Source organism: Fusarium subglutinans (genome assembly GCF_013396075.1).
Source record: "Fusarium subglutinans strain NRRL 66333 chromosome Unknown NRRL66333_c0000107, whole genome shotgun sequence".
NCBI lineage: Eukaryota > Fungi > Ascomycota > Sordariomycetes > Hypocreales > Nectriaceae > Fusarium > Fusarium subglutinans.
Genome location: NW_023502170.1, coordinates 39,888 through 54,553, shown reverse-complemented (window position 1 = coordinate 54,553; position 14,666 = coordinate 39,888). Strand labels below are relative to the sequence as shown.

At 50.4% G+C, this 14,666-nt stretch overlaps 5 protein-coding genes across 5 annotated transcripts; 4 read left to right on the top strand and 1 right to left on the bottom strand.

The window, feature by feature from the left end:
- Nucleotides 1-1,230: 1,230 nt before the first annotated feature.
- Nucleotides 1,231-2,820, bottom strand: FSUBG_8031 (6-hydroxy-d-nicotine oxidase; the record flags this gene model as incomplete). The annotated part of the gene is made up of 1 exon (XM_036686399.1): nucleotides 1,231-2,820. The coding sequence occupies one exon, from the start codon at nucleotides 2,818-2,820 to the stop codon at nucleotides 1,231-1,233; it is 1,590 nt and encodes a 529-aa protein (XP_036536435.1).
- Nucleotides 2,821-3,672: 852 nt separating this feature from the next.
- FSUBG_8030 (uncharacterized protein) lies at nucleotides 3,673-8,141 on the top strand (the record flags this gene model as incomplete). Its single annotated transcript, XM_036686398.1, has 3 exons — nucleotides 3,673-3,786; nucleotides 3,834-5,174; nucleotides 5,346-8,141. 3 exons carry the CDS (start codon nucleotides 3,673-3,675, stop codon nucleotides 8,139-8,141), a joined length of 4,251 nt encoding a protein of 1,416 aa, XP_036536434.1.
- Nucleotides 8,142-8,269: 128 nt separating this feature from the next.
- Nucleotides 8,270-9,840, top strand: FSUBG_8029 (uncharacterized protein; the record flags this gene model as incomplete). Its single annotated transcript, XM_036686396.1, has 9 exons — nucleotides 8,270-8,449; nucleotides 8,640-8,830; nucleotides 8,892-9,001; nucleotides 9,063-9,080; nucleotides 9,250-9,313; nucleotides 9,362-9,462; nucleotides 9,516-9,531; nucleotides 9,682-9,719; nucleotides 9,776-9,840. 9 exons carry the CDS (start codon nucleotides 8,270-8,272, stop codon nucleotides 9,838-9,840), a joined length of 783 nt encoding a protein of 260 aa, XP_036536433.1.
- Nucleotides 9,841-10,456: 616 nt separating this feature from the next.
- Nucleotides 10,457-11,146, top strand: FSUBG_8028 (uncharacterized protein; the record flags this gene model as incomplete). Its single annotated transcript, XM_036686395.1, has 1 exon — nucleotides 10,457-11,146. One exon carries the CDS (start codon nucleotides 10,457-10,459, stop codon nucleotides 11,144-11,146), a length of 690 nt encoding a protein of 229 aa, XP_036536432.1.
- Nucleotides 11,147-13,281: 2,135 nt separating this feature from the next.
- FSUBG_8027 (2 4-dihydroxyhept-2-ene-1 7-dioic acid aldolase) lies at nucleotides 13,282-14,303 on the top strand (the record flags this gene model as incomplete). Its single annotated transcript, XM_036686394.1, has 5 exons — nucleotides 13,282-13,450; nucleotides 13,498-13,590; nucleotides 13,640-13,665; nucleotides 13,721-13,988; nucleotides 14,041-14,303. The coding sequence occupies 5 exons, from the start codon at nucleotides 13,282-13,284 to the stop codon at nucleotides 14,301-14,303; spliced, it is 819 nt and encodes a 272-aa protein (XP_036536431.1).
- Between the last annotated feature and the right edge of the window lie 363 nt (nucleotides 14,304-14,666).

Here is a 14,666-nt window from a genome sequence, read left to right as displayed (position 1 = left end):
GTGAGATTTAACCGATGAGCCTAATATCAAGAGGTGAACATTGGTTCATGTTTAGGCTGATCAAAGCTCAATAATGTTAGCTGGACAGGTACTCACGGCTCATCCTGTCAACCGTCTTCAAAAACTCACCAACTCCAATATGATCCGATGCAAAGAACCATTGTGGAATATTTTCAGGCTGGTTGACTGACTCTTCGACTCTGGTTGGTTGAAGCCTTTGACCGTTCCTCTTCGGTCCAATCAAACCTCGCCGGCTTTCCCAATTCGGCAATTTCCCATTCCCCCCAATACAGACCGCTTGTAAAAAACATCGTGGTGCTTCCCGGACTGTTTCTGTTTATGATTCGTGGTTAATCTTTAAAGAACCTACTGTATTCAGAGCCATGTCTTACCATCCCCATCGTATTCTTGCATCAACGCACGACCAGCATCATGTACGATACAATGCTATTCCGGCTAGTCCTTTGGCTGCCATGATTCATCGTATGTATGTAATTCTCGTCTCAGCTAACAAACACAGCCTCAGATTCCCATTCAACGACAAATTACAAGAGTGGAACTTGTAACCGCAACACGCTGCACGGTCTGTGGACTTGGTCTCGTCCCATTACACTCGACCTACTGTTCTTCATACGCCTTCTTCTGCACAACCTGCCCGCAATTAACAACATCAACCCAAGTCACTCTCGTCGCCGGTAAAGCACTCCCGAAGTACATACCCTCTGTACTGAGTGGCTGCTCGGCATGCTGGAAGGACTTTAAGAGAGGTCAGATGATATGGAGCTGCAAGAAGTGCTGGGACAAAACACTTTGCGAAAAGTGCTAGAAGAAGGTAAAGAGACATTGCAAGCATGGTTCAAGTGGAGAGGTCGTCACGATGAGTGTTCTGGATGGGGATGGATCATGGGGATGATGGTAGTGATAGACATGGCAACGAGGACGATGATGATGGGTTGGAAGATGTTATTGATGCGATTGTTAGTATTGTCATTTGATACAGTGTCACCACCTCTGTGAGGTTAATGGAGGGGATCCGATCCAGCACCAAAGGAGCAAACTACCTCGTAATAAAGCATGCCTGCCCTAGGGAGACAGCATCTCTCATGTTGACTGCCTTGAGTCTTGATCAGGCTACAAGTTGAGCCTGACTTGGGTCGTTTACATACGTTCCAACCTCCCTATGACGGTAACAGCCTTAAATATCCCTCCCCTTCGAAAGAAGAATATTTATCAATCCCACAGAAAACCACCGTTCTTTCTCCAGAACCCATCCGGGTCATATCGCTTCTGCACACGCTTCAAGAACTCTTCATTCTTCTTACCGTAACTAGACTGAACAGGCTGGTCCAGGAGTGCATAATTCATGTACCGTGGATTAGTCCGGTAGAACTCCGCCTCCCTCGCAGTAACAGCGCCCGGGATGGCGTTTGTGCTGAATACCCCAGGAGCAAAGGACATTGCCAATTTATCTCCGACCGTGCTGATGCGCTCAACAAACTCGAACATCTTACTGTCGTGCTTGGCCTCCAGCCAGGCGAGCGTGTAGTCGATCCAAACAGCATCGCCAGCGTTTGGTTCAAGGCCAAGCACGTTCTTTACGCCTGTGACGTTCTCGCCGGCTCGCATCGCAAGTGCTGGTACTGGCACCAACGCCATGGAAAAGAGGAGGTCCTGATCGCCGGCTGCTGTTGCGTTTGCCATGTCCCGGAACTCCTGCCATTGCTGGAGGTACAAATCAGCGCCGTGCGGCGCTACGAGGTTGGGAAATGTGTGGCCACCGATCAACCAACGTTTCTGGGGCGTGTTACCATTGTTGTTTGACGCTATGAGGGCCGAATAGCTTTGTGTGGAGGTTGTGTCTGCGATGGGTTTGGCTGCGTAAAAGGCTGCAAAAGGATTGGCGTCGCCGGTCGGCGGAGAAGAGGCATTGTAAAAGACATAGACGTTTATAAAGGACAGCTGAGGGTTGGAGCCCCCTCCCATGCTGAGGTAAATGTGCGATAGAGGATCGTAATTAGCGATGAAAGCCTGTGTGGCGTTGAAGACCTGGTTGGCCTTGTCGATAGAAAAGGTCAAGATACCAGCCCAAACCTGTGTCGTTTGCTTGTATGTCGTGAGGCTGAAGCGCGTCACGATGCCAAACTGGTTTCCGCCGCCCTTGAGTGCACGGAAGAGGTCGGGCTTGGATACTTGGTCGACGTTGGCGATGGTCCCGTCCGCAAGAACAACCTCGTAGTTAAGCACATTGTCACAAGCCATGCCGTGCAACCCAGTGAAGTAGCTGATGCCTCCTCCAACGGCCAGCCCCCCAACGCCAATAGATGCGAATCGGCCCCCAATGACAGTCACCCCGTGAGGCTCAAGCGCCTCGTACACATCAACCCATCTCGCCCCAGGCCCTACAACAGCATAGCCCTTGTCAGCTACATTCTGGACTCCATCAATCAAGTCCAATGAGATGAGAACTCCACCCTCGGTGCTGGACCAGCCGGGCCACGATCCATGACCCCCGCTCGTAACAGCAAATCGGACATTTTTACCGCAGGACGAGAGTACCTTTATGACGGAGGCCACTTGCTCCGTGTTCCGGGGCCGTGCGATGCAAGCTGGGCTCAGATCGCCCGCCGTTTCGCTCCAGTAGCTACTCTGAACTGTCTGGTATCCCGTCGAGTTTGGGGCAACGAACGCTTCAGCTGGCAACGTCGAAGCGAGAATCGAACATGCTTGAGGTGCTGTTGAGCAGGGACAACTTGCCACTGCGGGGGTAGCCAATACTAGTAGGCCCCGTAAGAGCGTTGCCCGTAGTCTTCTGCTCTGCATAGTTATCAAAGGTTTCTCTCAAGTTGTGCTACAAGTTTTACTTGAGCTATGTGATGTGAGAATTGTATGAGGATAAAAAGGACATCTTGGATGTTTTTAACCGTGACTTGTCATCCTCTTCTTCGGTCTCACCGGGCTTGAGTGAGACATTCCCCGCCTTTGGGCCTCCCAGACTGGCCAATGCAGATGCATGGGGTAGCACAACCATGTCTCGCCCACCCACTACCTACCCAAGTACATATGCACATGCATATGCTCAACCCCTCTCTAGTTATCTCCTGCCTTTGCATATCCGGGCCTCTGGGGAAATGAAAACATCAGGCCTTGATATCAGGTGTCAAAATAAACTCAGTAAAAGTTATCCTAAGCTTAGCCTAAAGTTACCTAAATTTATTCCAAGTTACCTAAGTCTTTTTGTTAGTTGGGATTTAGGTCCTGAGTATTCTTTCCTCCCCTAGCCGGGTACTTGCTTGGGCCGACTACCTTATGCCAGCGTGAACCTGCAAGCAAGGTCACGGACGCCGACTTATTTATTGCCATGCTCCTTATATTCTGAAGACTTTTTTTATTGTAGACTCCTTCACGGGTTTGCTCTATTTGGACTTCTCTGTCTGACACGGCGAACGCTGGATCATTCAACTACTGAAGTCGATACCTCTAGAATCTGTACGCAACTCAACTTTTCATTCAATACCAATACGGACGCCATTCTACTCAATCAATATCTTATGCTTTTTCTGCCTCGTAAAATTGCTGGCAAGTGTTCATTGCCAGCTTCATCAATTCGTTTGCGTCTTCTCGTCTTGCCCTCGGTTCTTCCTTTCACCGTCTTCACTTGGACTCCCAAACACCATGTGCTTCAATCAGAACTCCCCTTCCAGTCCACATGATTTTGATGTGGACATGGGAGATGCTGATTTTATCGCAAGTCTTGGTGAGGATATGCTTACGCAGACGATGGGGGATGTGCGCGTGAGGCTGAGGCCATCAATCGTCAATCTTGGCTCGACCAGGAGCTTGTGCTTGACACATTGCACCTTTTCAGCGCCAATGTCAAAATCTCTGGACATCGTGTCAAATGCTTGTTTGACGAGATACTCCGGCGAGACTCTGACAGCCAACCTCTTATCGTGGCAGTGCAAGATCTCTCCCGGAAACAGGCCTTTACACGATTGCCTGGTTACAACTTCTGGGCTGCTGACTTGGGACTCATTACAGAGGACGACTATGAGTTATCCACCAGAGAAGCCTCTCAAGTCAAGAGCATTGAACTTGCGCGCCATGCCATCTGTGCAGCCTCCATTTCACTCGACAAGGTCTCTGACGCAATGCAAGATTTCAGCGATGCGCCACCTGAGATTGAAGAAGCCCTCTTCGACATCGTCCAATCCCTCTCTTCCTCCCGCGACGCCCTCGTTGTCACTCACGATACTTTCGCCGAGGCTCGGGGAACTCTTTCGGTCGCCATCCAAAGAGTCGAGGATGCTCAGGAAGTCATTTCCAAGGCCCAGGATGCTGTTCCCCAGATCCAAGGTATCTTGTTCGCCGCTCTGGATGAACTCTTGGGTCCTCTCCGTGTCCTTTCGGGCGTTCAGAGGAGCTTCTCCTGTGAGGAAGACGCTGCTGCTCGTCCTCAGGAGGAACGAATCCGCGGCGTGGGCTTCTATGTTCATTCTTCCCTTCGAACTGATCAGTGGAGAGTGCGATCATACCCCGGTGATAACGAGGACATTTTTGCCACTCTTGAGCTGACGACCCTGTCGGGGCTGCTTGCCATCCACAACGCCTACAACCACAACAATCGACTAGACGTCCCGGCTCTGCTTCAACATCTGGCATCTTACGAGTCTAGCAAGTGCGACATGGTCTTACTTGGCGACTTCAACTATCACCATGGGTCTTGGAGCATCAAGGTAAATGGTGTGGTTACTCAGAGGATTACGCCGGAGTCCAAGGCGTTTGCTGCTGGTGTCAAAGGACTTGGCCTCGCACTGCAAACGACACCTGGGGAAATCACTTTCTCACGCTCTCAGGACACTGATCAACAAAGATCCACAATCGATCTGACGTTTGCGAGCCGAAAGCTCGCTCCATCAGTACTCTCTTGCAAGGCCTTGCAGATTCCTGGGTACAAGAGTGATCACCGCGTCATTGAGACGGTTATCCGAAGACGGGTCAACACTCACGTCAGAATCATACCTCAATGGCAGGAAGCTGATCACGAAGTGTTTCAGAGGAGTTTGGAACCTTTGCTACCCTCGCTCGATGCCCTTCTCGACACCGACGACCAGAGGGACAAATACATGACTGATATCATGTATGGTTTGATGGAAGCAATCCACGACAACGTCCCAGTGAGAATTAGAGATTCTCAGCCACGGCGACTGAGGTACTTGGCTAAGCGTATGCAGAAACACACTGCCAAGTTGGATGCGCTCAAGGCAGGTCCTCAGGACACTCGCTCACTAGCCAACATACGCATGATCCAACGCCAGATGAGCAAACACAACCAGGAGTTGTGGTAGATGTTCACTGAGGACAAGTCTGCGACCACCAAGGGTGCTTACGAGCTTGCGGGCATTGCGAAGAATATTGGCAAGCCGAACCAGATATCACAGACACCAACCCTCAGGCTTGGTGACGAGGTCGCCGAAACGGACAGCGAGAAGATCGAGATGATCAAGAAGGAAAAGTTCCCTGACAATGACAAGCCATACTCCAAGAGCATACCCACTGAGCCCCGCCCCCGACCAGCCGACAGCCGACCTGAGTTATGTATGTCGCAGGATCTCGACGACGAGCATTTGAGACTGATCATTTCCAAACTTCAAAGGCACAAGGCTCCGGGACCTGATCTCATCCCCAACGAAGCAATTCAGCTTGGTGGTGATGTTCTGCGATCTCGACTGCTCCGACTATTCCGCTCTTGCCTACTCCATTCTCACTACCCGTCGCCTTTCAAAGACTCGATTCTCGTCATGGTGCGCAAAACTGGCAGGCCGCTTGCTGATCCCAAGTCGTGGCGGCCTATCGCTCTACTATCTTCTTTCGGCAAGATTCTCGATAGGATCTTTGGGGATAAGATGCTTGAGGTATTGAGGGCCCACCCGGAACTTCTATCGAGTCATCAGTTTGGCGGTAGATCCACTACAGAAGCGCTCCAGTACTTGCTCACCATCATCTACAATACCTGGACCTTTCACCCTGGAGATGTCGTTACTATCTTCGGCCTTGACATGAGCTCGGCCTTCGATAGCGTCTTGCGCGACCGTCTCCTACAGAATCTAGTCGACAAGGGCTTTCCTCCATGGTACGTGACCATTGTCCGCAGCATGCTCTCTGACCGAACCGCCACAATGCGCATGCCTGGAATTGTTTCCCCTTCCTTCCGTTCCAACAGTGGGATCCCTCAAGGCTCACCATCGTCGTCGCTTCTGTTCAGCATTTTTTCTAACCCTCTACTGGAGGAGACGTGCACTGGTCTGCAGAAAGTGGAGGTTAATGGCCAATCCCACTGGGTGTACCTATACGCATTCGCTTTTGTCGACGATATCTACCTTGTTGCAGTGTCTAAGAGCTACGAGATCAACTGCAAAGGAATTGAGAAGCTTCACAGCTCTGTACAGGCTGTCGCTGCGGGGCTGAAGGTCGTCTTTGGGCCTCACAAGTACAACCTTATGCATATCATTGGGCCTCAACGGGATCAACCTGATACTGATTTCAGGCCCCAGATCCCAGGGTTTGATGGGAGCCCCGAACCAGAGCTGCGTATCCTTGGTGTCAAGGTTGATCAGAGGCTGAGTTGGCAATGCCATATTGATGACATCGTGAAGAAGGTCAGAAAACGGCTTGGCTATCTGTCGATCATCTCAAAGCGAACGACGGGGCCGACATTGCAGACCATGCGACTCTACTACCTGACCATGATCCGGCCTGTGATCACCTACGCCTGTGGCGCATGGTTCCTCCGGCAGCGTGGAGGCGACAAGGGGGACTGTTCCGTCAAGTATGGGTTGAACGACGATCAGATAAAACAACTTGTGTCGCTGAACAAGGAATGTCTGACGAAGCTTTCTGGCGCAGTCTTAGACACAGCATCTGAGATGATGGAGAAGGACCTGTTCGTTGAGAACATCGTGACTGTCCTTCATTCCCAAGCTTCTCAGCAACGGGTCAAGAGTCTCTTCTCCTACGACATCAGATGGAGGTTCATTGCACGAGACTTGTGGAAAAAGAGCAGGGCGCCAGCGAAAAAGAAATCGCGCAAGGCGACAGAGAACAAGGCATTGGCTCAGGCGCTGGAGGACGTGGCAACAGGCAAGATGCCGAGTGACAAAGAAACGGGCTTGGCACCAACAAAAAAGACATCACGCAAGGCGCCAAGGGGCAAGAAGACTCCGTACCAGATTTTGGATGCCGAGGCGAGAAAGATTTACGAAGCAGCCAAGAGGGGTCATGACGACAGAGCAAGAGCCAGTCCAAACCCCAACGAAGTGGACAAGGCTAAGGAGCGATGGGCAGACTACAAGAAGCGAAGCGGGATCATCAAGGCCTGGGTCAAGAACATGGACACTAAAGAGTGCGAGGCCAGATGGAAGGCGTACGTTCAGCAACGGAAAGACAAGGTGGTGTCTGGTGGTAGGAATCCCAAGGACCTGAGACTGCCGGTAGCCTTGACCGAGGACTGGGGGAGGAAGAACCTTGAGTACTACTCGGGCTTGACTCGCGCCCAGAGCACGATGTTATTCGCATGCAGGACTGAGCGCATCGGTCTCCGGAAGTATCTTCATGACTGCCGCATTCCTGGCTTTGAGTTCCCGACGTGTCCCTGCGGACGTTCCCGAGAGACCGTGTTCCACCTTCTTGTCGAGTGCCCCAGGCTGCGTGAGGCGAGAATCGGCCTGTTTCAGCAGGTAGGCCACAACGACTTCACAACACTTCTCACCAAGGACGCCAAAGTCGCCGCCGAATGGGCCATCTCTTACTTCGATCTCGCAATGTTTGACTCTGTCAGGAAAAGGTCCTCCCGATTCCCCGTGTTTCCGCATCTCATTTCGCCCCGCCCGGAGGGCTTTCTCCACACTCTCTCCGCCTCGCTTGCAGCAAGACGCCAAACACGTACTTCTCGCACCTCACGTACTGCTGCCTCCAACAATCCACGCCGTCGCTCTGCACCGCGCGCCTCGCCGGCGACGACTTCGACATCTCCTCAAACGCCTCAGGCGACGGCGCCCTCTCCGCCGCCCAGGCGAAACCCGACGCGCTCAGCCCGCACTACGATCTCCTACGAGTTGGAGCCGCTTGCTTCCAATGACATTTAGCTGCCTTCTATCACCCAAATTGCCGCATGCCTCTCCGCAACCGCACCCTATCCTCTGGCTTCGCGACGCATCATTAGCCTTAGCTGCCCGCCTCGCCGCTCGGATGGGAGTGAACGCAATCGCGTAGCATGACCACTATCTCCTTTGAGCTGGTAACGCCGCCGATCCCTTTCGATAAGGCTTCGATGCCTTCCACAAACACACGAATTGCTACATGCAGTTCAGAGCCGCAAGCTCGCCATACCCGCCGGCCACATTACGCCTGGCGACCCCCTTCGGCAACGCTTAGTTACCTTCCCTTCAACTCTGTACGAAACGCCGCCTACGTTTCATAGCTTCGATATCCCCAGCAGGATATAACCTTGCCGAGCTAATGGTGGAAGTCATTGCCTAGGCAGGTAACCTAACCAGTCCTTAGTGGAATGGTCCTCTTTCCCTCCCGCTCAATCCGGGGGGCCCCATCGTGTTAAAAATTATCGTGTATTGTAAGTCATTCAGCCCCCAGCGCAAGTCTTGACCATATCTGACCTTGCCCTCCCAGAATCTTATGAACTTGATCAGCTTGTATTCTCTCAGCTTTCGAAGCTTCCAGTCGGTACGCCGTGCCCCTCTTCTCGATGCGCTGTCGCACATCAGTTTCCTGACGCCTCTAGCCAGCCCGGATGTGACTCACCTCAGCAAAAGTATCGGTAAGCCGCAGTCCACTCAACCCGGCACGTCTTGTCGCTCATCTACTGACACCATCGTCAGACACTTTAACTTTTCCAGGTATGTATCGGCATCGCATGTCGCTCGAGCTTTCAGACACCGTTTCCTGACGCGCCCAGCCAGCCCGGATGACTCAGTCAACAGAACCTTCGGTAAGCCGCATCCTGCACAATCCGTTACATCTTTTCGCGCAGATACTGACACCATCACTAGACAGTTTAACCTTCCCACGTATGTGTCGACATGTCTTTCGATCCGACTCTGACTGACGAGCTCAGCACAGCACGCACATGATCCTTCTTGGAGTCATTCGACAACTCTAATCATCGGCTTTCCAATCACTGTACATATATCTGTCAAGCTTGCCATTGTCTCTTCCAGTTACTGATAAATTTCTCAGGGATGTATCCTTGCGCCTTCAGTGCCTTCCACAACGCCACGATTTCCCCCAGCCAGTCGCGATTGTAAGTAAATCGTTCTTAGACAGATCGCTTGCTGACTAAACGAAACAGATCCTCTAACGACTTTATGTTCTTCTTGTCGCCATCATTGAGCTTGCTATCCTTCTTTGCGTTAAGCCTTTGCAGCTTCTGTACCTCTTTGCGAGCAAAGTGTAAGAGGTGGCAAGCGTCTAGGTCGTGGGCAGCTGCACAGAACGCCTTGCAGCCGAACAGGGCAACCTGTAAGTTCATAGCTGCACTCTTCTTCTTCATCTCCTAATATAATGCTTCTTTAGCGACGCAGTGTTTGCCTTTAATATCGTTATTATCGAATAGCTCGATGGCTTCAGAGAGCGGCGAATGTGTTTCTTCTAGACCGATATGCCATTTAGCAACGCCTCCGAGGGTGCTGAAGTCGATGGGGAAATTGGTAAGATCTATAACCATGTTGGTGATTTAGTTTATGCGTTGCTAACACTTGTCCAGTGAATGTAGTCTTGACCCTCTTGGCTCGTCGAATCGCCGCCGACAACAGTTCGCTTTGCTGGTAGATCATCCCTCCCTCCCGATGCTTCGCAAGACTAACTAACCCAGGAGTAGCAGACATGTTGTTTGTGGAGTTGTGTTGTGGTGTGTGTGCAGAGATGCAGTCTCGAGGTACGTCGTCAACTTGGCTGTATACTCTAATGAAATACTAACTTTATCTTTACTATATCCTACGCGGTATTGAACGCCTCCCAGATAATTAGTTAGGGCTTGTAATAAGATTTATTGGTTATTGTGAAAGCTTATGGGTAAAAGCTTATATCGGGGAAAAAAAATATCGTGTTGTCATTCATTATCTGTGTTCGTAGCCTAAAGCTTAACCTTATAGGCCGCAGTCATCCCATAGTTCAATAGTACCCAAGTGAGTAGATTAGCATCATATGTGGTCCCTGATTCGTGTACGGTGTGACTGTTCTGCATTCCTTCCTTTTGACTTTGCGGCGCGCGATTGTCGCTTTAAAATTTTGTGATTTTGCACCATCTGGAAGTCCCGACATCGCTGTATGAGTCATCTTGTCTTTACACTCGGGTTATAAAGTGTGTCTCTCTCCCCCCATCAAACTCTTCGTGTGATCCACTATCCACGGCAGCTTCACCTTCGTCTAAACGTCATTCAGCACCATGTCTAGCCAAGAGCAGCCCGTCGTTCCAAAACCCAGTCTTTTAGGGCTGCCTTTGGAACTACGTCAGCAGATCTACCACGAATACTTTACGGTCGACGGCGGCTACGCTTACAATGGAGATTCCGGCAAACTCGTACAGACCAACAATCAACCGATTGAACTATCGCTACGTTACGCCTGCCGCGCAATCGCACACGAAACTGGGCAGTATCCGTTCACTCTCAACGCGATTACATTTTCGACTCTTTATAGGCAGGACTGGAGGAAACGAGCCGCCTCACTTAGTTACATCACGCACCATCACGTTACATTTCAAAACGCCATGCTTTTTCGGCTGAAACGACATATTAAATCTGAGATGTACGAGGATCCTGATGTAAAGTATTCTCAGTACATTCCCGCCATCAGAAACGGCCTAGCTAGGAGCATGGCCTCCTGGGACCGTTTCAGGAACAGTGTCCCTGACGATTCAGAAGATTCGGAGGATTCCCGCCCATTTAAGACCCTCCGTGAGTTGAGGTCCCAGCCAGCTTCCAGCGGGACATGGGGGCGTTCTACGGTTATACGCCTAAGTGGTACAGATGGTACTATTTTCTTTTCACGCGCGGCTGACTATCTTCTACGGCGGGTGGCCAAGAAGGACCCACGGGAGTTTTCACAAGCTATTGAGCAGATTCTACCTAGCTAGACTAATTCGCATTCTGTCTCGGAGTTCTTCAACTTAACCTTTAATCCATGGGCAATACCGTCCGCGGATAAAGTCAAAGATAAGTTGGAAGAGCTACAGTTAAGCTCTTTGTGGGAAACGCCAGAGGGATAGCATCAGATAGAGTGGACGGTCCCGGGGTATACTGGGCCCGAGTACCGATACCAGCAGAAGATTCGGTTCTCTGCTGCTGCTATTACTATCAAGTTCCTAGGCCAGATCTCTCGGGAACAGAGGCTCTGCATATCAAAAGTCATTTTAAATAAGGATAGGAATGCTATCAGCAGCCCCGAGTGCCATATACTTAGCTTGATCCCATTCTTCCGAGAGAATTCAAAGCTGAAAGTTGAACAGCGGCTTAATCTATGGCGAAACATCCTCATTAGAAGCGCCTACCTAGGGTTCAGAAACATCGCGGTAGAGGACCAGGGCGGCCTTGACTATTGGCCTGATGGCATTCCTTAGCCGCATCAAGTCAAGTCTGCCTGGTTTGCCGAAGCTGTTACTAACATTATCATGCATATCTCGAAAGCCTTGATAGAAGGCCTGCCTTTAAGGTCCTACTCTCTCACCATTGAGGGCGATCCTGATTCGAACTACTCAACTGAATTCTTTTCTATAATCATGAAGCCTTCTATCGTCTGGCTAACGGCCAATACGGACTGCGTTGTCCAAGGCCTTCTTTTGCCGCAAGAACATTGCAACTATCCATTTGACACCAGAAGCTCGGGCAACGAGACGACAATTTTTGCGGTCGAACTTCACTCTTGGCCAGCCCTGGAATTACGAGGAGATCATCGAAGATAACGAACACGACATCATCGACAGGTCATTAGAGTCACTCATGACTGGTTACGGATTTGAACCTGAAATCGTCGACGTTTCCACTGACATACTCGATTGGATGGAGATCAAGAGAGAAGACTTCCTAAGAGAAGAGGCACCAAAGGACGCGACCGGAGAGACCACGACCTAAGATTTCACGATATGATGGATGGGTTTTGGACTTACAGGATTAAAGGCGCTCTGGCAGCAGAATGTTGGCAAAGGTTTCTAGCTGCAAGGCATTCTAGACACAAAGATTGCGACTTAATTGGATGATCAATATTGAACAGAACTCTACTGTAGCACCAGGTACAGGGTTTTTACTCTCGGTACTCAAATTTGTTCCTCTGCCATCGACATACTTCCCTTGTGATCCGCACTTTGAGAACGACAGTGGGGCCTACAATGCCCAGGGAGGATCATGTCCTCGTAATATTACGTTCCACCAGGTACATGAATCCTTTGGTGTCCATATATCCATTCCTCTTTGGGTTATTTTGAGCTTCTAGTATCTAGTCTTCCAGCAGACTATGTGTATACTTGGCTCTTGAGTAATTTGCTGTAATTGAGGGCTCATCTCATCCACGGCATCTTCACCTCCAAAATACAGGATCAGAAAAGGTATGACCAGCTCTGAGTGGCCCTTGAATATCCAGTCGACTGGATCACAGCTGAGCAGCCTCTCAAGAACTAGCTTCGGAGCTGTTCGATCGCCAGGCATTTGACTTCACTATAATCGCTACGTTCTCTACGCTGATTCAAGCTCTCAGCCATAAATCTCAACTGCAAATAACACATCTAGTTCAGTGCTTTTTGAAGAACTAAGCCCGGGCTGGGAGATTTACCTCTGTCGTCAAAACTAGCAGTGGACATATCGCTGTGCTTTCTCGAATGACTTGATGGCTTTCTAATGTCCTTAATTAGTACAATAGAAGAGTTTGATCGTATACAAACTGTCTATAAAAGAGAGGCAGTCTAGTCTATCTAAATATGTATCGGGAAGAGAAGCCGAGCCATCGCCATTCCGACCCGAACCTCGGTTTGCGTAAACTACCTTACTGCCTACCGTCGAATCAACAACTTGAACCCGTCAAAAGACAAAGCCTAACAAACGATCTAGTGCTGGGACTGTGAGTGGATTGGCATTATTTAGATCGAAGCGACCCCTCCTCATCTGCACACCAACACCTCTTGCAGCCAAAACACTCCCCCCCAATCTTCAGAACTTCGAGCTCATCTTTGACGGCAAGTTTTGTAGATACGAATCTTCTTGTCACTTACCTCATCTCGCGATGGTATCAATGGCTTCAGGCAATTTCTTCAAGGCAGCGCTTGACAAAGGCGCAGGGCCGAGCCTCGGGTATTGGCAGATGATGCCCAGCACCAATATCTCACGCATGCTCGCGCAAACGCCCGGCTGCGACTGGGTCTTGATAGACTGTGAACACGGTGATCTTGATGGTTTGTGGTCAGAGCTGCACGCACTGGCTGGCACTGACTGTGAGCAGATCGAGATATGCGCCAGTGTGTCCCAGCCGTTGCAGCAGCTGGCGCATCGCCGATTGTGCGGATCCCAAGTACAGAACCATGGCTCATTAAGCGTAAGCTCTACTGATCAGATTTTTTGTCATGCCACTGACGGTTTTCCAGGGGCGCTGGATGCTGGTGCGCATGGGGTGAGAGACCCCAAGTGTGTCGAGTCTGGCCGGGCGCCCTACTAACACTCGTCAGATCCTCGTTCCTCTCCTTCAAACAGCACAAGAGGCTCGTAATATCGTAAAGGCAGCTAAATTTCCTCCCATGGGAAACCGTGGTTTCGGAAGCCCATTCTCCATGGATCGCTTCAAGCCCGCCCCTACATCGGATGAGTATCTCCAGCGGGCCAACGACAGTTTACTTACCCTTGTTCAAATCGAGACAAAGTCTGCTTTGGATAGCCTCGAAGAAATCGCAGCCGTTGAGGGTATTGACGTTTTATTCATTGGGCCTTTTGATCTCGGTGAGCCACTCGGTAGCAAGGCTGGCATTGCATTGCAGCTTACATCGCCTAGGTAATAGTATTGGATATCCGATCCTTAACGGTGTTGTGAAACCAGAGCTCAAGGTTGCCATTAACCGTATTCTTGAAGTTTCCCGTAAGGCAGGGAAGAAATGCGGAGTCTATTCGGCATCTGGGGAGCAGGCGAAAGGATATATCGAGGCTGGATTTGATATGGTTCATGTCGGGACGGACTACGCGATGCTCCAGCAGGCTACGAGAATTGAGATGGGTACTGCTCAAGGGAAGGATTTAGGAAAGCGCGTAGGCTATTAAAGATCTTTCGGAGACGTCAAGGTCAAGAAAGTTACCCACTTCGCAGTCCAGAGAATCGTGTAGGCGTGCGCCCTCACCTCAGTGAACTAATGGAGATAGCTGGCTTTCATCACTTCGACTTCCTATGCAAACATTAATAAAGCTTTGTAGAGGCTTCTTGACAATGTTGGCCGTGTTAGATTGTATGGCCTGGCTCTATATTGTACCTGCCTGTGTTCTGCAGTCGACCAGCAGTATAGTAGTCCAAGGATACGCAGGCCAGTAGTCGCACGCATTTGATGCATCGCACAAGTGCGCGCGGGAGACACTGTCTGCTTGTGCATACGTCGATGAAACAGGCAAGGTACTTTTGGTCATCCTGAG